This window comes from Amphibalanus amphitrite, unplaced genomic scaffold (genome assembly GCF_019059575.1).
Source record: "Amphibalanus amphitrite isolate SeventyFive unplaced genomic scaffold, NRLGWU_Aamphi_draft 000905F_arrow, whole genome shotgun sequence".
In the NCBI taxonomy this organism is placed as follows: Eukaryota; Metazoa; Arthropoda; class Thecostraca; order Balanomorpha; family Balanidae; genus Amphibalanus; species Amphibalanus amphitrite.
The window spans coordinates 253,805-275,422 of NW_024882399.1; the positions used below are offsets into that span (position 1 = coordinate 253,805).

At 50.3% G+C, this 21,618-nt stretch overlaps 1 protein-coding gene across 1 annotated transcript in view; it reads left to right on the forward strand.

Annotated features, from left to right (window-relative positions):
* The window catches only part of LOC122367911, a gene marked incomplete at its 3' end in the record, with an annotated part of 57,896 nt that overhangs the window by 11,949 nt on the left and 24,329 nt on the right, over positions 1–21,618 (forward strand). Inside the window, exons 9-10 of the mRNA XM_043341438.1 lie at positions 9,898–10,018; positions 10,656–11,307. Of these exons, the coding sequence (XP_043197373.1) occupies positions 9,898–10,018; positions 10,656–11,307 (773 nt within the window). The remainder of the gene's footprint in view (positions 1–9,897; positions 10,019–10,655; positions 11,308–21,618) is intronic.

The window sequence follows — 21,618 nt, forward strand, 5'->3', positions numbered from 1 at the left end:
ATGATTTGAGTCTGCATATTCAGAAATTGTGAGCCGTCTAAACTTAAAAGGGAACTGAGCAGCATCCACTCCAACATCTCCACCACACCCAATGAGCTGCCAGCACGGCTGGTCAAGGAGTTTGCCTTCGAATTATCACAGCCACTCGCCCACATCTTCTACTCCTCGCTATCCTCCGGAAAATTTCCGTCTGCTTGGAAGCTATCCTTCATCACCCCCATTCCCAAGGTCAACCCCAGGGACCGCGGATTCAAATTCTCGTAGGGTGTGCAAGATGTGGCGATTGGGCCCCCATCTCACGCCGGGCCCCTTCCAAAAAGTCAGCGCCGCCACTGCTCCGGAATAAGCCGGTTCTAAGGAAGCGGGGCGGGAAAACCTTCAAAATTGACGGTCGTAAGATGACTGAGCGAGCATCTTACGGTCAGAAGATGCATGAGCAGAGTAAATGCATATGCATGCATGCAACGTGATCCAAATCGATCTCCGATTTTCCCAAGCACGCCCCTAAAGGCTTACAGTGACCTTCAAGGGCCCCTACGGGCCTCAGAGAGCCCTTTTGCACAGTTGATGCTGGCACACTTCTTTTTATCATGGATTACATGAATAAGTTTAAAAATAAAACACGGCCGGCGGGATGTTTGGGCCCATCGACTTGGCCCCTATGACCTATGGGGGTCTGGCCTCCGGCCCCCTTAGCTTCCCCATTGCTCTACGGCCCACACGCTGGCTTTGGGGCCCCATAAAGGCCGCACGCCAGCTCCTGAGACCCAACGCCGGCAATTCTAAGGGTCACCGGCGCACCGCACACGGTCTTTGAAGGTCCCATAACGGCCTCTGGAATACCTCATGTACATAGAAATATAGATGCCCACGCCGCTTCTTGGGCCCCCACACCGGGCTCTTTGACACCGTTCGCCGGCTCCATGGGGTACCAACTACCATTACCAAGCAAGCTCGCCTGGAGGTCTCCCACCGTCTCTTGGCGCCCGAGTAGCCTCGATGCCTGAATAGGGCCCCGAGACATCGACCTTGGCCAAAAAGCGTTCGTGTAGGCCCTCAGAAACTGGTGTGAGCCCTGAGATTACTGTGTGGGCTACTCAGGCACTTCTGTCGGGTCATCATGCATCGATTTGGGTCCGAGCTAGTGAGGGTTATCAGAAGCATCCTTTAGCCCTGAGACTTCAGAGGTTGGTGTGAGATCAGGGTTACTTTTAAAGGGGGGGAAGAGGTGAATTTCCCCCCTTCGAAAATTCCGCTCCCCCTTTCAAATCGTGTCTGAACGGCTAGGGAGGGAAGGGGGAATTTCCCCCTTTCAAATTTATTTTGGAGCCCATTTTCAATCAATTCGCTATTCAGATTCTATAGTCATCGTTAATCAGATTCTCGTCATCAATCAACGTTGCTGGCGTTAAGATAATTATTAATTTTCAATTTTCGGTTCCATCCAACCATTTTACGTTCAGTGCAGCAGGAACTCCAGATTTGACCCGATACCGATCGGATAGTCGGTGGGACCGTCTCTTGTCTTGTCTCTTCCGTCTTTTCGCAATCACTGACATATCGGTACAGGCGTCGGCGTAGAAACCGGCGGGGGACGGGATTACCTCTCCGAACCAAGGGTGGATACAGGGGGAGGGGGGCAATGGGCCATGGCCCCTCCTTTGACGCAAAAAGAAGGTGACCCCCTTTTGGACCCCCTTTTATATTCTGTGTTCTTTCTCAGAAACGACCCATTTATTCACGATTATTTTCACTTTTTCATCGACGCCAAGGCCAGACATCTAAAATTTTTGTCCCAATATGACAATGGCCGTGTTTAACCATCCTCCAAACCGGAATCATTGAAGGAAAAACAACGTTATTTTTGTCCCATAGGCATCAAAGCTTTGAGTAATAAATGACTTTTCTCTTTATGCAGCATTCACGTTCATCTGCTTTGCATGCAGAGCAGGGCGCAAAAAAAGTACCTCATCACAGCCGGCTTTCCCAATGGAACTTTCACTGCTCACTAATACTAATAGTAATAATTCAAGTTTTGTGCTTCATTAGTTTTTGTTCGGATATCACTGCCCACCTTGTAGTTGTAGAGGTTGCAGTTTTGTAGCGCCGTCGTTTCTCTACATACACGACCACACAAAGAACTTTGGAATTGCTCGTTAACTGTAGCTTTTGTGAGCGTTTAAGAATTTCATGTTTTTTGCTCATTTTTGCTCGAACAGTTTGACATCAATTACTCCTGACCTAAGGTGACCTAAGACTTGAAATTTTGTGCGAAGGTTTCAAATTGATGCCCGGTAAGGTACTAAAAATTTGGCGGCGCTGCGCGCCGCTGTTTTTCGCTTTTCAAGAAAACCCACATGGGGGCCAAAATGACCTCCAATCAGGGCGCGGATTAACCTCTCTCTTTAGAAAGGCGTTACTTAATGTTTGGCCGGGGTATACCTACTAGTTATTGATACCACTGATAGGTTGATACTACTGATTGGCATTTGCAAGGGCGCAGTCAAGTTGGGACCTCCCCCGCCCCTTACAGCCAAGGTAGGTGCGTATATTTTTTAGCAAAATTATTTTTTGGCAACCTTCCAAAATAAAGTGGCTGAAACCCGAGGAAAGAATAGGATTTGGGGGTAGGTAAGGTTCTGCGGGCTCCATCCTAACGAAAAACCTAATGGTATTGCCGCCCACCCCCCTTTCAGATGCCCCTGGATCCGCCTTTGCCCCGAACTTTATTCCCCCTCTCAACTTTTCCTGTAAAAGTAACCCTGTGTGAGATCCTAAAAAAAGAAAATGAGGGCACTCCGAGGCTTGCAGAGGGCTTTTCCTCGGAGGTCGGCCTTGGCCGAACGGCGTTCCTCAAACTGGTATAGGGCGCTGAGATTACTGAATGGGACTCTCGAGTATTGGCATGGGGCCCTCAACTATCAGCACGGAGCCCTCAGGAGCCGGTAAGGGCTCCTCTGCGGCATGCATAAGCCATCCGATCTCAGAGGCCGGTGTGAGATCCTAAACAAGAGCTGAGTGCACTTAAAAACCTGCGTAGGGCCCTCAGAGATCAGCTTTGACCAGACGGCGGTCGTGGACTCCCTTAGAAACTGACGTAGGGGCCGCCTCAGTCGGCCGGCCCTCTCACATCAGCCTGGGGATCTCAGGAATCGGCCTGGGGCCCTCAAGAGCCGGTTAGGGCCCTCGGAAAGTGGCATTATACCCTGAGATAGCTGTGTAAGGCCCTCGGGTAACGGCTTGGGGCCCTCGGGCATCGGCCTGCGCCCCCGGGCATTGGCCAGGGGTCCTTGGATATCGGTCTGGGGCCCCTCAAGAGCCGGTGAGGGCCTTCAGAAACTGGTATGGGGCCCTGAGATAACTCTGTGGGCTTTCAGGTGCTGATGCGGGACCCTTAGGCATCGGCCCCAAGAGGGGGTTAAGGAGGGCAGGGGGCAGGGGCCCTCAAGAGCCGGTTAGGGCCCTCGGAAACTGGCGTGGATCCCTGAGCTAGCCATGTAGGTACTCAGACACCGGCGTGGGACCTTTAGACATCGACTTGGGGCCCTCAGGCATCGGCCTGGGCCCTCAAGAGCCGGTGGGAGCGCTAAAAATGGCGTGGGTGGGGTTCTGAGATAACCCCTGAGATAACACTAGAACCTGTTCACGCCTTCGGGCACCGGTGCGGGACCATCAGGCTCGCGCTGGGGCCCTCGAGAATCGGCTTGGGACACTCAAGCGCCAGGGCCGCATGGGCCCCCACAACGAACTGTGGGTGTGCAAAAATAGGTGTTTGCACACCCTCAGGATTTTTAGGGTGTGCAATGGCACACCCTGCCCCCCGGAATCCGCGGTCCCTGGTCAACCCTCCAACTTCTTTCAACGATCTTAGACCCATTTCACTCACCCCGCTCTTCTCCAAAATCTTTGAAGGATTTTTGACAACCTAGATCATGGCTGACATTACCCCATCACTTGACCCACACCAGTTCGGAAACAGGCCAGGCTACTCTACGGTACATTACCCGATCTCGCTACACTGAGAAAACAGTGTCCCGATTTTCGGGCTCAGAGACCAGTTTTCGGGCTAATGTACCATATTCAAAACAGACAGCACATTTCGAGAATACTTTCTGAGCTAGCGCCACATGGGCTCATACGATCCCTTAAATCGGTATCATTGATCGCAGAAACAGAGCTCAGTCAGTACCCATTATCGGTGTCAAGCTCTAAAACTAGTCTCACTATGATACCAGTTTTCAGCCTGATCCCCATTTTCGAGCTCACCTGATTCCAGTTTGAGGGCTCAAATTGTGTGGTGAAGCCAATATTAGGGCTCACGTCATCGCTTTTCGGGGCTTTGGTAAAAGCTGGATTGCGTCAGCTGGCTGGCCAGCTGGCGACGCACGAAAGGTATTTAATTTTAGATATACCTAAGCGCGGTAGTAGGATGGACATAAATATTTCAAATGGCTTTAAATGAAAAATTGATTGGTAAATATTCATTCTTTTATATCTAGCATTGATATGTAAGAAGCTCTGCTAGCGCCACCATACGGCGCCAGCTGGCAAAAAATCCAGTTAATACCAGAGCCCGCTTTTCGTCCGATGCAGCCCCTCCTCCCCCTCCCCCGTGTCCAGCAGCTGCGAATAAGACGAAGCCGCGGACAAACTTTTTTTTTGCTCGGCCAGCCTAGCGCCAGTCTCGAGCGGTGGGACAGTTAACCGGCAATTTTGGCCGGGATGCAAAAGTTACGTTAAACCGGTTTATGTTAACCCGGGAGCAAATAACAACGTGGGAGCCTATCTTAGGTGTGGCAAAGCTAACGGATTACTTACTTGTTGCCGAGGTGCCCAAAGAAGGTACTGGAACCGAAAACACAACATTGGTTCATGTATTTATTAACATTCATACACACAGTCATACTTGTGCAAGGTGTCAGTGTTCGGTTGTGGGGTGTAATAGCCAGGGAAAAAGTTCTATGAACTGAAAAACCCGGCGCCTATTACTTCGCAACATGGTTGTGTATTCAACATGAACTGCAAGGAGTGCAGACGACATTGCCTGTGCTAACTTAACGTCTCACGGGCAGCGCCGCGCTCTGACACCTTGGTCCCAGAAGCGGCGGCGTTTCTGACCGCAAATCGCCGGAGAGCCGGTCGACGCCGTTGAGGGGACTGAGCAGGCCGCTGCCAGCTCCACCTTCACGTCCGCGCGGCGCAGCTCGGTGTGCGGCGGCGGCTCATCGCGCGGGCCGCACCCGTCCGTCCGCTGCACGAGCCGCTTTTCGATCCGACAGCGCAACACCGGCACGCCATTGTGCTGGCTGAGCGGCGGCAGCGGCACGTAGGCAACAAAACAGTAGAAATCGATGGGCCTGGATCGGCGTTGCCAGCAACGCCGGCAGCGGCGCGGCGGGAGGCGCCAGTGCCGCCGTCGGGGACGTGTGCCCTTCGCTGCGCTCATTCGAGTTGGCCGGCCGGCCGCGCGGCGTAGTCCTTTTGACACGGTGCGAGAAGAGCCGGATGAAGGTGGACTTTTTATTGGCGTTGCTGGTGCTCACGCCGCCGGCGTCCAGTTTGGGCGGCAAGTCCGAGTACCAGGAGTCGGACAAGTCCCGCGCGAACGCCGCCAGCCGGTCGTCGTCACTGCTGGCGGCGGCCCGCCGACGGCGCTGCCTCAGAATCGGACGAGTCGGTGGTACTGAGCACCTCGCGGGACGGGTAGCTGGGAGTGGGCCGGCCGCGGCCCCTGCCAGGCCGCGCCACCTTCACCGGCGCAGCCGCCTTCAAACTGCCCTTGCTGGGCGGCGGGTTGGTCGGCGGAGGCGGCAGCGGTGCCTCGACGTCAGTCCGAGTCGCTGTCACTGGGCGGCCGCCGCGGAGACGGCTTCTGTTTGACCCGCAGCCGGCCTGGGCCGGCTCGGCGCCCTCGGCCGGCGGCGCGCGCCGTTTCGAGTGTTTCACCTTTTCACTGTTACTCTCGCCTGGTCCTCAGCGTCGAGCGGCTCGGCGCTGTTCGGTTTCATGTGGCCCATGCTGCTGGGAAACTCGGGTGGGGACAGCTTTCTGACTGGAGTGCCGTCGAAGATGGAGGAGACGGGGGTGCTCGCAGAGTCCTTGCCCAATGCCCATGATAGAGCCGAGGCTCCACTGGACGCCCAGCTTAATCGGGCTATCGCCGCCCTCCTTCTATGGTGGATTCTTCGGCCCCCTACAGCCACTAGGGCCATCATATACTCCCAGATGGCGGCACCTAGGGGATGAGGGGGGGGTGTCTGGGCCACTTGTCCACCTCGTGGCGTCGCCAGCGACGCCTGCGAGTCGGAGCAAATGATTATGGGGTCTTCCTCGAAGGACGGGTGCTTCAGGAGATGTTGCTTTGCCGTTTTGGGCGCCACCATCTCAGATCGGTAAATGGAGCAAATCCTCCCCGCCGCCTCCCGCAGTACCAATGTTGTACTGTCTGGGTGCTCGGTGAGGACCCCAGCGCCGCCTTCCTATTACTCCCCCGGTCGCAGACCCGTCGACCCAGGCCCACGTCGCACGCTGGGGGAGCGCTCCCAGTCACGCCTCCGCAGCACTCCTCCTCGCTGTCGCGGACGCCCCGATCGGCAGCAGGTCCAGGTGGACCGTGACGCCGTCTGTTGGCGTCTACGGGGGCAGTCTCGTGGATAAGCGCGCCTCGGCGGGCAGCGCCACTCCAGTGGTCCCACACCGCTCCCCCGCGCTCTCTCCAGCCGGTCACTGACTTCAGTCACGGTTGGGGGGGGGGGGGCTTCCGCCACGACGCGGCGGGTCCTCCGACGGGAGGGAGAGCGCCTTCGCCAGTAGGCGCGATGCCAGCGCATCCCTCCTCATCTCTCCATCGGCACGACGCCCGCCTCGGCCCTCACGGCGAGTCTTGGAGCATGGAAATCGGGCAGCCAGTGATGACTCATGCCACCATCAGCATCTCCGCCTCCAGGACGCCAAGATGTGTGGCCGCAGCCGCAGGCAGCCACGCCGACCCCGCTGCCCGCATGCCCAAGTAGTCTCGAATCGCTGACACCTCTCCTGAAACAAGAGTGGTGTCGTAAACTTAAACCCCTTGCTGGAGCCCGCCAGCCGCGACAACACCGCCACACCAATTTTTGTGACCCCGGAACTTCCGTCCCGAGCCTTATTTCACGGCACGATGCTACAGTGCGCTACACGTATTGTGGTATTCAGCTTCCATGGAAACATCAACTAATTTGGACGCTCAAACATGGGAGTCAGGAGTGGTTAAGGCCCAGAGCGTTCTGTCTGGTTTATAAAACCTTGGCCAGCAGATGTAAACGTGCTTTTTGTATAAGTGGCTTAATTTTGACGCAAAAGGGCACTAACCTTCGGCGCAAATAATGCAGAAATTTCAGCGCAAATTGCAAAATAGCTTGCGCCGAACTTCGGCGCATGACGGCTTCACGGGCGTCCGGCGTACCATATGGATGTTTTCCAGTTTGGGCTGCAGGTTTTAGCTCTAGGTTTTAGACTGTAGGTTTTGGGTTGGGTTGGGCTGGGCTGGGCTGGGCTGGGCTGGGCTGGGCTGGGCTGGGCTGGGCTGGGCTGGGCTGGGTTGGGCTGGGTTGGGTTGGATTAGGTTAGGTAAGTTTAGGTTAGTTTAGTTTAGGATAGATATGAATACCTATTTTTTGTAAGTTGAATTATTTTTTTTCATTTTGTAGCATCATATGCCTTCCATCTTTGAACTGCCATATTCAAGCACCAGAATAAGTATGGACTTGAACCTTTTCCACTCTGGATGCCTGTATGGAAGTTGTGCAAAATCATGCAGTTGAAGGTATTGTAACCACAAATAAGAGCTCATGACTCAAGTCTCAACTTGTCCATAATTGGTTATCTTGATGTATACTTGTAGACCCTTCCTCTTACTTGGCACACAGGCATGGTGTCACAGTGTTCTAAAATTGGATTTCAATTGGGTGTCCCAATAAAAAAAATCTGAAGACAAAATGAGATAGATTTAGTCTTTCCGCAAAACTGCATAATGCCATTTTTACCTCAGATTTTGTCAGAACCTTCACAGGATCTGAAATGAAATGATGTAGAGTAGATGCATCAACTGTCAAGTCATGCGTAACCTGGCAGCTGGCTGTTGAATCAAACTTTTAACATATTTTTTTAGCAAAGATGAAATAAAGCCACTTGTCATATTTTTAGGATGAAAACATTTTCCCCATCATGTGTGGTTATTCACCTAAAATTCTGAAACATGGAACACTGTCATACCAGCATTCCATCATGTCAACCAGCATTCCGCAGCATGTTAGCAGAAGCAGCAGCATGTTATAAGTATATGAAAGATCCAAATAGGTTGTAGGTTGGTAGGTATTGGTACTAAGTTTAACTTAATAGGTTAGTAGGCAAGGTTAGGATTAATTTTAGTTGAGCATTAAGATAACCATTACGAACAAGTAACAAAATCCTTACCTACCCTTGAAAGCATTGCTTCAATCACATCATCACGAAGAACCAGACAAAATTTTTGCACATTCTTACACTATTTGACATCCTGAATCCAGATATGATGCTTTCATGTGGCGCAAATACAAGAAAAACGAATAATCAAACCCGTGCGTATTCGTATCAACGGCGCCACAATTGTAGATCAGACCTTTTCTGAACAAATGCCACCACAATTTTAATTGATAAGGGATTAAAATGGCATGAGCATCAACATCTTGATTTTTTCTAAAAGATAGCGATAACTGATAACTAATAACTTACCATTCATTTTGAAATCACGGCGGTAGGTACACCAACACATGGCACTGAAAACAGCAAAAGACGGAATGGCGGAATGTCGTATGGAGCCCTAAAACGCAGCTCGAATTGAGCCCGAAAAGGAAGACGAACTGATGCCGCTTTCGGGGCTAATGTACTTTGAGCCCGAAAAGGGCGCCTAACTGATCCCGATTTTAAAATCATACAGATTTGAGCCCTGTTTTGGCACTCATATGAGCCCTTATTCAAAAATGTTCTCAAAGTGTTTTCTGAGTGTATATGACTTCCTGGCTAAGAACACGGATAGCTCTTCAAACGCTGCGGCCATATTGGCGATCGATTTTTCCAAGGCCTTCGACCTGGTTAGCCATGATGTCGTGCTCAGGAAGCTACTTGACCAGCAAGTTCGTCCCTCCATCGTGCCTACAGTAGCCAGCTTCCTCAACAACCGGAAACAGGTCGTTCGACTTGGTGGCTCGAATCCTGTCTCAACAGAGCGCACTACCACTAATGGAACGCCCCAAGGGACAAAAATCGCCCCGATTGCATTTTTGGCTCATATAAATGACTGCGCTGTTACCGAAGATCATCGGTGGAAGTATGTGGACGACCTCAGTATCGGCTTCCTGTCACCTGCAAGAGACGCAAACATTGTCCTCCAGAGAGCCCAGACGGCCGCATCCACTCTGGAAACATGGTCAGAGAACAATCTCATGAAGATCAACGGAAAAAAGTGTCATATGCTCATCTGCAACTTCTCTCACAACTCGGATATGGACGATGTAATGTAATGGACGAGTAATCATTAACAACGAACCAGTACCTGTCGTCCCTACCATGAAACTTCTCGGCGTCCATATTACTTCTGACCTAAAGTGGACGGCAAATACGAATTATATCACAAAAAAAACGCCTCACGCAGGCTCTTCATGCTCACAGTTCTCCGTCAGTTCCATGCAGATCTGAGCGATATCCGCGCCGTCTACATCAGCTTCATTCGTCCGTGTCTGGAATACTGCTCTCAACTGTGGCACACGGGACTGACACAGCAACAAGCGCAAGCAATCGAGCAAGTCCAGAAAAGAGCTTGCAAAATCATGATAGGATACGAAAACTGACGAAAACTACACCGACTACGCCTCTGCCTGCCAGTTCCTCAACCTCGAGACGCTCGAGTGAGCGTCGCGATGCTGCCCTCTGCAAGCTGGCGGCCGACATCCTCGACCTCGCCAACCCCGCCCACCCACTGTACCCGGGCGAGCAGCTGGCAAATGTGAGGCGCCCACTGCGCCGGCAGCGAAAGTTTGTCGTACCGCGGGCCAAAACTGAGCGGTATAAAAAGTCCACTGTGCCTGTCCTCATAGATCTAATGAACAGGATGTGATCTTCACGTAGATACCTATGCTCGGAGCTCTTTTGAAATGCACTGTTTCTAATTTTTGTGATGCTTCTCACTTCTTCATGTGGTGCCACCATTGCACAGGAGCTCATGTACGGCCTTTTTACCAGTCGTTGACTGTCACGTGGTCAAATAAACCTTTATGTATGTATGTATGTATGTATGTAAAAGTGACTAGAGTTTGACTGATGAATTTTGGAATTATGCAAATTACAAAGTAAAAAAGCTCCAATGACTTAATGTTGACCTCCGTGTAGGATAATCTACTTCGCCGGTTCATTGAAGCTCGTGGCTCGGGGCAGCCGCGCAGCTTTGCCGCCGGCAAAAGAGACCTCCTTCCACCTCCCCCACAATCGATGGCTTCGACCGTCCGCGGCGCCCGGCTGGACGCCGACCTCCGATTGGTCGGCGGTCGAGACGCCCCGCCCCGCCGCTCGCCGATTGGTCAGCGGCGCGGCGGTCTCGGGTGGCGGCCGGCCCGCCCGCTGGACGCCTCACCTGCCGCCGCCAGTGCTGCTCGCCGCCGCAGCTGCCGCGTTCGGGCTGTTTCGTCGCGAGTGTGCCGCCCACCATGTTCTCCCAAACCTCTCGCGACTGTGCCGGTGCCGGCGCGTACAACTTCTACCCCATGTACCACGCGCACCACGCGGCTGGCTCGCAGACGGCCGGCTATGGGGACTCAGCCGCCACGCACCTGACGCTGCCCTACTCTCAGTACCCTTCCGAGGCGGGCTACTGGGACAACTACCACCGCTCGGTGATCGGCGGCTACAACGAGTGGCACGGCCAGGGTTTCGGCGGCGCGCCGCCGCTGGCCGCCGCGGCGCCGGCCCACCTGGCCACCCAGCCGGGCACGCCGTCCCCGCAGCAGTGTCCGGCCGGGCCGGGCGTGGCCACCGGCAGGAACGACTCGCCCGACAGCGGCATAGTGACGGGCGCGGCCGACCTGCCGCTCTCGGCCGGCTCCGGCGGCCTGATGTCGGCGCCGACGGGTGCGGCGGACCTGGCGGCCGGCGGCGGCTACCCGCGACCGCAGCCGCCGCCGCAGCAGGCGCAGCAGCAGCAGCAGCAGCAGCCGAGTCAGCAGCAGCCGCAGCCGGCCAGGGACAGCTGGGAGTGGCTCGACAGGAACTCGTACCCCACCTCGGCCCGACCGCCACCAGGTCAGTCCAGCGCACCCATCAGCACACTCTCACATGTCATTACGAGCCACTAACACGCGTGTAACGCCGCTCGGTAATGTCGGCACAGACAAACATATCAGTCTGTCCTGTCCGATGCACCTAGCTAACTTGGGGCTCTAAACGTCGCCTGGAGATGCCCAATTTCATCTGTCTGCACATATCGTGTTCAGCTTATTCTGAACACCTGCACACGGCCAGCTTGCATGCTAATCATTTAGGGTAGGGGAGAGTGGGGTAATTTGGCCGGTGGTGTAAATTGGCCGCCCCCACCTGTACGAAAGCTGATAAAAGGGAATGAAATAACTTTAGTCTCTATTCATTTGTCATCGGTAGAACTAACTCGAGAACAAATGTCAAAATTTTCCCCCTCTTAGTTTTATTCAAAATTAATAAAAGGTGAATTTCGTTAGAAAATGGTAACTTTTACTTCCCTTTAAAAATTTGTATAGCATGTAGTATTTGGGCTGTAAAAGAATTCCAACATTATAGCGCCATTTTTGAGGGTGTTCAGCGGTTCCAAGAGCAATTTCATCTAGTTCTGTACAGCCATGACGACTTTATAGACAAAAATTTTCTGAATGGCAATGTGGGGTTATTTGGCCGGGACTAGCGGGGCAACTTGGCCGGTGCGCTCAGAGTCACTATGCTGGGACGGCCGAGTTGTCATGGTCAATTATACCATAAAGGACATAATTCATGACCATCTTTGACTACCTTGATGCCATATTTCCTATTGGACAGCTGTAAGGGCATGTGACGTCATCAAAAGTTACCTAATGCTTTTTTGCTAATAAATACTTAAAGAAAAAAGATACAGCCGCGCAAGTGGTCTCATTGTGTTCAGCTCGTCAAGGCGCATTGAATGATATACATGATGACCTTGAACTCACGTAACCTTGAGGTCAAGCGACCTGAGGTAGCGTGACCTGAAGCCAACCTTTGACCTTGACCTCTCGAGGTCAACACATACATGTTTCGATGCGGAATGACGAGAGAATTACGATGGTACTTTTAGTTTTGGCTTAGCTTGATTACTTCAAAAGCTATTCGTAAAAAGCTGTCATCGCATCTAAAGCCGCTATTTTGACTATTTTCGTTCACTGTGACGGCTGAGTCAACCTCCAAATGCTTCAAATGCGTCGTAGGACACACGTCATTGCTGAAAGTGAAGCTGACTCGCCTATAACAAAAATCATGGCCTCAAACTAACACCGGCCAAATTGCCCCACACCCCCGGCCAAATAACCCTGCTAGTGGGGCAATTTGGCCGCTTTGCAGACCTTTGTAATACGTCACAATTTCAATATAAATAGTTAATCTATCATTTCAAGTTTACTATCCTAGAAAGTAAAATGTATGCCACACCTGTCAGCGTTGAGAAAATGCAGAAATGTGTTGTCGATTTTTAGTTACATCGTTTTCTAAAAAAAGCGGCCAAATTACCCCACTCTCCTCTATATAATATGCTACCCAACTTGTTTCATTGACATGCAGTGTTTGCCGCGTTTCGACGAGTCTGGTCATTTTGATTCTAAATAAACTCTTGAATATTCTTAACAACATAGCTACCAAACTTATTACCTACTATCTTTCCTTTTTACTGTTGGACGGCTCAATTTGACGTACAAGGGCCGCGAACTGTAAGAAATGGAGCCAGTGCCAAGAAATGGAGCCAGTGCCAATTCTCAATGGGAATTCACGTTTGACGGGGAATGTAGAGAAATGGACATCGGCGTATGCCTCCCGTTTCACACGTGGCGTGGCTGGATCCGCTAGTGGAAGGATGCGGTTTTACCGATAATGCCATTTCACAATAACACGGTAGTTTGACGTTCAGTCACTCAGCAATGCCATGAAGCTATTCCGAAAGAACGGCTTTAACGCAGCACAGCCTCACCAGCACAGGTTTTCCTATTTTACCTAGTTAACCTAGTTTACCTGGTTTTCTTTCTTTACAATTGTGTTGACTTGTAAGGCATTTCACAGTCCTCCAAAGTATTCATCAAAGTGAACTACATCACTGAACCGTGACATGTATGTATGTCATTTAAATAGCCAACTGATCCCAATAAGGCCTCGTCAAAGCGTCATTTCTCCTCCTCAGAGCGTCATTTTCCTAATTGTGATCCACATCAACTATTTATCGCGGACTTTACGCCGCGACCTGGAGAAATTCCGCAGGGTCGGAATTGTTGTGTAAAAGCAGCCGCCTGGTATTCGGGACATGTGCTGGCGGTCACCGGCAGTGTGGCAGGCACGGTGGTCCGTCTGGAGAGCGGGAATTATGCGGAACAATTCAACGCACCAGATAGCCGCCATTCTGGGGACGCTCCAGCGACTCCTGCCAGGCTGAGCGAAGCAGTTTGGGCTAAATTTTTGTGTTTTTCTTGTTTCTGAATTATGTTTTTCATTATGACATTTTTTTGTTTCCACGTTATCACAGCGGTTTTATAACCATAAATAAGTTTTGATGCGGTGTTGTGATGTGGACAAAAACTATTTCGGAATATGGCAGGAACTGAGGGATTATGAATATTCATATCCAATACGACAGTTTTATGTAGGCATCACGAAAATCGTGCGGTGATTGTGTGCGGGTGCTGAACCGCTAACAGCTGTTATTTTTACGGCATTGTAAATCTTTGTTTCGCGACTTTCCGACTCACCATGCATAGAACCACAGATAAATCATGCTTGAAAATCACCAGCTTATGATTATGTAGCAATTAGCAAATTATACCAGCGATACGCAACTGGTAATATACGCAAACATGGTAATATACATGGTAATATACGCAACTTGATTTCTCTTGTGGTAGTGAAAGAACCTTCACCGTGCATAAATGTTTTGACTCTTCTCTTGGTCAATATAGCTGTTGATATCATATGTAAGCGTGATAATGATACAAATAAGTACTCCAGCTCTGCGCAACTGAACAATATACATTTTTAAAAAGAACGGTACGCATCACAAATATCTCTAGCAATAGCATTTTTCCGGGTCTCGATAACGTGAAGAAAGCCTAACCCATATGGATTGCTTAGGCAGGGATCAGACAAGACCGTCCACTGATTGGGGTGGTCAAGTTGCATAACAAATGCGTGATTTACCTGATGATACCCATATGCAAGCTGTTAACATGGCAAATTAAGGTTTTGAAGCAGCCAGGTCGGACTTATGGTTAGAAGGGACTGTGTGAACAAATTCTGACTTTCTGATTAGAGGTGGCAAAAGATGAAAATTTTGGGAACCAGACTCGAACCAGACCCGGCTGTACATTTCTGGAACCAGTCGGACCCGGTCTTAGTTGGAATCGGAACCAGTTGGACCCGGTCCCCAAAAGTCAATTAATACAAACTTCTTGTAATCATTAGTTGCATCATGTATAACAGCCTATTTCCCACTGGGAATACTCATGAGCTACTGTGTGCAAAGAAACATTCACTTCATTCACTTCATATTTTGCAATAATGTGTAGTGTGCAAGATGTATAGTTTATGGTAGGACCCGGTTGGACCCGTCAGAAAATCTCCAGGAACCGGTCTGTACCCATATGGGTCCAGACTGGTTCTTTGGACCGGGTCCTCGGGTCCACATTTTACCACCTCTATTTCTGATGGTGAGAGGGAACTGTGAACTAATTCTGACTTTCTGATGGTGAGAGGGAACTGTGACAGTGACAAATGGGACATCTGTTGCCTTTTTTAATGAGAACCACAGCGCTCATCACGGCCTGAATACACCGATGTAATTTTAGACCTCTGCAGCGACCATAAATTATAGCCGCCGCGAGTAATAGACAACTTCATTCTGCTTTATAATTTGGTCAATTTCTTTGTCCATCAAAACTTTTTTTGATATTTCAAACTAACATCAATCAGGGCATCAATCGAAATTCATAATTATTTCGGATATATTATTTTCATTACACAGCCCTGTTGCTGTGCCAGTGCGATTTTCATATAGTTAGATCTTAAGTACCTTAAATGTATTGATTTCATTCATGTTCTAGTGATGAATGGAATGGCATATAGGTAACAGTGTGACAAATATTAGGATACTCCACAAATACTTATGATAAAAATACCTTCTTCACTATCCCGGAAGCGGTCAATTCTGTTTTTTGTTTTATCTCATAGATGGTATGAATGATCGAAAAGGCAACTTTATCGACTTAAACACGTCCGTGAAAGCTCGCCTGCTGGAAGTGTTTCCAGAACTAAACTTTCTCTCGGTTCACATTACCCCAGCATCCATCCCGCCCCATTGAGTGGCCGCCCACGACACACTCCGTTCCACTTTGCGCCGTCACTTGAACCGACCATTAGCAGTGTTCCCTCTCCAGTGACTGGTGTCCCGGCGTCACTTCAGTTCGACCGCCGCACGCGCCGGGGACGCCCCGCAGAGCCGGCGACACCGGGTACGGGGCGCCGGGACAAATTGGGACGGGTGACGGGTGGGACGGGACGGGGCGGGGCGGCGGCGGCGGCGGTGTCTGGATTGAGACACAAGTCGGCTGGCTGGTGGTCGGTGACAGGCTGCTATCTATATTTCTATGCTAAATGTGACGCGGCGGCAATTCAGAGGGCGGTGCGCTATAGCCGATCACATGTCGGTTACAGTATCTGAATCCAGTTAACCAATTGTTGGTCCTAAAATCGATTCAATTTTCACTTCCACTGTCGGTCCCCAGCTGTTGGTCTGTGGTTCGGTCCAGCAGTCAGTTCGATCAGCCAGTTGGATGCACTCAGCTCCTCTGCTAGCCCAACGGTCTATATGTCGCGCCAGCGGCCAGTCCAGCAACCCATCCATGATCCATTGGCCGGCCCAGCGGTCATCTGCAGTGGACGCGCGGCGGTCGGTCAGTCCAGCAGTCTATCCGGTGCTCGGTCCAGTGGTCATCTGTTGTGGATGGCGGCAGGTTTAATAGACTAGCGGTCTACCTGCAATAGTCGAGCGGTCTGTCAGTCCAGCGGCTGGTCCAGTGCCCAGCGGTCTGCCTGCAGTAGTTCGGGGCGATCTGTCTGTCCCGCCAGTTGGCGATCCGTCTGCCGCGCGGTCGCCGGCCGGCCGGCCGCTCGCCTCCGCCCATTACCCTGACAAACTGGAGCAAAACAGGCCCATAAAGCGGCTTTGTTCCGACCGCCGGCGGCCAGCGGCCGCTGCTCTGTGCGTGAGAGCCGCACTCGTAGACGGGCCGCCACGTGTGCGTTGGGAGAGACCAGAGAGGACACCGCGGGCAGGAACACGTGTGAGCGTCCCGCCCTGTGTACAGCCCGCCCAGTCCTCCCCCTCCATACCCCTCCAATCCCCCACCCCCACCCCCTCGGGTCACCCCAGCCGGCCGCGTCGGCGCGACTGAAGTGACCCCACGCGCGTCCTGGGAAGGCTTGTTATCGCCGAGGAGGGTATTTGTCGCCGTCGCGCGGTCAGAGCTCGTGTTCTCCCAGGCTCGGTGGTTTCGTCTGTATGATCCTCGGTAAACTTCCGTGACGATATTGAACCACCGATTGGTTTAGGATCCGGGATGTGTGTGGTTCTGGAGGAAACGCGTGCATCATCTCTTGCGTACTTGAAAAGAGCCGCTTCAAATGCTACTCAAACATACGCGTGAGAACCATCGGACGCGCAAAGCACAAAGTGAAGGATGTTTGAGATGTTAGTCACTACCAACTGCACACATAAACTCATCTTTCCATTGGAAATCGTTTCTGCCTAGCGATAAAGTGATATCATTCGTGGTCGTGGATTGCGGATATGTTTCTACGCAGGCACGCGACCCAGCGTAATATTGATACGATATCGGCTAGCGTGCTGCAGTACCTTTTTCTAAGAAAATCATGTACGGTTTAAATCATTCATTGTTCATGAAAATTCAGTGGTGTTGTCATCATTCAAGATAAGGTAGTGATGCTACTTATGGTGCTGATGCCTAGAGGCCAACGCAACCATCAACGCCAGCCAACAGCTATCTCTGAATTATGACGCTGCAACGCTTGATTACCTACCAAACTAGATGACTCTATTGAGTCTATGTGCACTGTACGTGCATACATTCACTTTGCACAATGCACATGCATAGTAGTACCGTATGTGTGCATGATTTTTTTTTTTAGAGTTGCGCGTTGCACGAATCGATACCACATTTTTTCGTGATGCAATATGACGATACGATTTACGCTCCTTATAAAATGTATCCGTGTGCTCTTGTATATGGTTGGTACTCCTATTTACTAGTTGGGAACTGCACTAAAATGTGGAATACCCACCTTTTGTCATTTTGTGTGGGATTGGATGCTGATTGCATAATTATTATTACGCTTTAGGCGTCTTCAAACAAACAAAATACTGTTACTGGTTCACGTTTCTTTTCTAGCCAGCGATTCGTACGACAATTCACACTTAGTGGACGCTGGTTATTTATTAGTGTAGCGGCTTTCGATGTGACTATACGAGGTCCAGTGACTATAGTTCCATTGGAGGGCAGCTGTTTTTGACACGAGGATGACCCCCTTGTCTTGCGATTGGCGTCCGCAACATGGTTTTTACGGTGGCAGATCGTACTTACATGTTCAAGTATGGGAATCAAGTGAACAAAGTTGTGATATTTTGTTCACACTAATTTTACGAAGATCAAGTTGGGTTGTAGGCGTCAAGAGCGCTTGCGAATAGTTTGCGAACTCGTACTTACCAGCATTACTACCGCCACTACGTCAAAGGAGCAGGATGAGACGAAAGTCCTTGGCAGTTTTTGTATAATTTAAAACAAGTTTGAACTTGTGTGGGTCTTTTTGCGGTTTCATGTGCGCTAGGATTTTAAAGGTTTATTGTAACACGCTTTTTAGACGTTTTGTGCGCAACGCAACTGCATTGTTTTCACGTGTTGCGCGCTGCGGGTTTTCTAACTGCGTCGAGCTGCCTGCGCCTTTACGCTGTGCGTTTGGCCGGCGCGTGCTAACTGGGTCGCGAGCTCTGCATCTCGGGGAGGCAAACGAATGTAATCGGGGCTAGCGTGGAGCTGCCGCCGCGTGTTGACAGAGAGAAGGGCGATAGGAGGTGACAAATGTAACGCTCTACCGCCTGCACGCGGTACTGGGAATGGGCTGCTGAGAACGCCGGGTCTGAGGAGAGCCCTCCTAACGAAACTTTATTTATAGGCGACAACTGGAATTCGGTAGTGTCAAAGGTTATGTTATGCATTATGTTTGAGGTGACAGGGTCGCCTTATAAACCAAAACAATCATGTTGTTTACGGAGCGAGCGAAGCGAGCGTATAGTCTTTCGTAGATTAACGGAAATTTCTGAGTATGAGCGGCCGGCCGTGCGGACGCTTTTGCGAGGCTTGTATCTCAGCAACCACTTGGCCAATTTTCATGCGGTAATTGTTGTAGGGTAGCTTCATTCCTTCTGCCAAGTATTGGACTATTTCCGATGCATGTGGGTGACCCCTTGGCCCTTATGCACGTGCTAGTTGCCACGTGCAAAACGGAGAGGTGTCAGTTTTGTAACAATTACAATATCTCAGTAACTATTTGGCCGATTACGCTGAAAGTTGGCAAGTAGGTAAGCACCCACTAGGGCACCCACATATCCATGTGCCACAGTTTGGGTGCTGCTGCACGTGCGCATGTGCAGGGGTCGATTACAGATCTCGAGAACGTCTGGACCGATGGCACTGAAATTTGGTACATGGTTAGGGACCGCTTAGTAGGGTGCCGTGCAAAAGTCAGTTGGGACCCATTTTGCACGTGCGCATGTGCATGGTGCCGCTTCCAGATCTCGAGAACGGCTAGGCCGATTGCGCTCACAGTGCACAAGTTACTTGGAGGTACCCTCTCGCTCTTTCGCACGTGCAAAGCCCACCCTCTCGCTCGCTCCGTTGGTCGCCCCAAAAGGCGTTTTACTGGTATTTTAGTGTTCCTTGTATGACACATCAGCAACTTCAAACAAAATGCTTTAGTTGCTAACGGCATTTACCGCACAGCGACTCTTCTCATAACCCTCGCCCAGTCAGTGGTTGGTGCTGGGTGCAACCCTCCCCCTAAGGTTTTTAATCCAAGTATGGCATACATTATGGGAGATCCTTTTGGCGCATTCCCTGACAAATTAAATCCTAGTCATTGTCAGGTCACCAGATTGCAAAACCGGTGCAAGGTCAGAGAAAAATTTGAATAATTCAGCGGCAACGAAATGAAGTTATTGTCCCTCAAATATCGTGAACACCGTCATAACACGTAGGTAGCGCTACGAAATTTCAGGCACTCTTTGGGTCGTCCATTTGACATCTGTCCTGGGAATTTTCAGTCTCAGTGAATTCATGTCAGGTCACCAGGTCACCAAAACCAAAACATGGTAAAAAAAAACACTGAAATTACATTATTTTATAATATGAAGTCGAATAGTTTTGCATCACTTTGGCTCAAACTTCAAACTATTAGGATGTGTAAGGCTCACTGAAAGTCACGACCGTAGGTATATCCCGTTGTTGTTAAAAGTCGGTTGACCTAAGGTCATCTAGAGGTCATGATAACTTAAAATGAGTTTTTCTCAAATGGCACCACTGTAAAAATGTGAGAGATATCCGCTCCATTTCAACATTTTTGTGTGGTGCTAAATCAGCTTCTATCTATACTAAGCTTCTGCTTTTTAACTGCAAGAACGCTGGGGTCGGGTGTAATGAGGTCAAATAAGGTCAATTAAGCTACGTTTTTGCTAATAACTTGGCATGCAGTGACGCTACGCTAGAGCTTAAAATTGGTGACATTGTGTTCACTTTGATCAGCCGAGGCGAATGTTATGCAATACGATGCATTTTGGTGAAATGAACCTCTGATTCACTTAATTTTGAATTAGCTTTAAAGTTCAATTGAACTGGTAAAAAGTAATATCATTCGATACGCACTGAAGTGCGATGTTCACTTGTTTAATTTTTGCTCTAACTGTACTACATAGCTCAAAAGTCCTGTACGCGAAAAACTTTTTAGCGAAACTTTTACATGTATATTCCCATAAAACATAAACATTGACCTAGACCCACCAAATTTGCAGGGGCTTGAGATTTTCTTTGAGTTTACTTTCCACGTAAATTTGTTGTTTCCCAGTGGCATAGGAGCTAATCATCAGGGGGTCATACCCCCCCCCCGGGCCGTTCGCGTTATGGAAGAGGCCCTGACCTGGCGAGGGATAATCAAAGAGCGCATGGTTTACCAACAGTATTTTACCAGCATAACGCCTTTTGGGGCGACTAAGGGAGCGAGCGAGAGGATGGGCCTTGCACGTGCGAAATTTCGACGGGGTACCTCCAGCTGACTTGTGCACGGCACCCTACTAACCGGTCTCTAGCGATGTGCCAAATTTGAGCACAATCGGCCCAGCCGTTCTCGAGATCTGGAAGCGGCACCCTGCACGTGCGCACGTGCAAAATGGGTCCCAACTGACTTTTGCACGGCACCCTACTAACCGGTCCCTAACCATGTGCCAAATTTGAGTGTCATCGGTCCAGACGTTCTCGAGATCTGGAATCGACCCCTGCACGTGCGCACGTGCAGCAGCAACCCAACTCTGGCACATGGATATGCATTGCCTAGTGGGTGCCTACCTACATGCCAACTTTCAGCGCAATCGGCCAAGTAGTTACCGAGATATTGCAACAATTACAAAAGTGACACCTCTTCGTTTTGCACGTGGCACGTGCATAAGGGGTCACCCACATGCATCGGGAATAGTCCAATACTTGGTAGAAGGAATGGAGTTACCCTAAAAAATTACCGCGTGTAAATCGGTCAAGTGGTTGCTGAGATATAAGCGTCGCATCAGAGGAAAGACTACGCTCGCTTCGCTCGCTCCGTAACAACAGTAGGTATTTCAAGTTTTGAGCACAATAAAAAGTGTAACGAACTATGTGAAATTAACCAACATTCAACTACAGATATGCAGGCGGAGCTGTTCCATACACATTATTTTGCTATTCTTCCTTTTGTTTTACGCTGGCTGTATCGCAGAGCTATTGATCCCTTCTGTAGCTGAGCGACAGAAAGGCTCAATTTTACCTGAGATCGAGTGCCCGCACGCGTGTCCTCTGATTAGCTATACACAGACGATAAGTTATCCACCCTCATCAGCTATCAGTTAATGAGTCCACTAGCCCGATAAGCCAAACAGAAGCGCTAGACTAGACTGCACAGTGAAACATATGCGGTTTCTGTTCCCCCCGTCCTACAGCTATCACTTTTCGAGTGTCCGGGAGGAGGCGGCCATGCTCCCGCGCCGTTTCCACCCCCGCGGCGGCG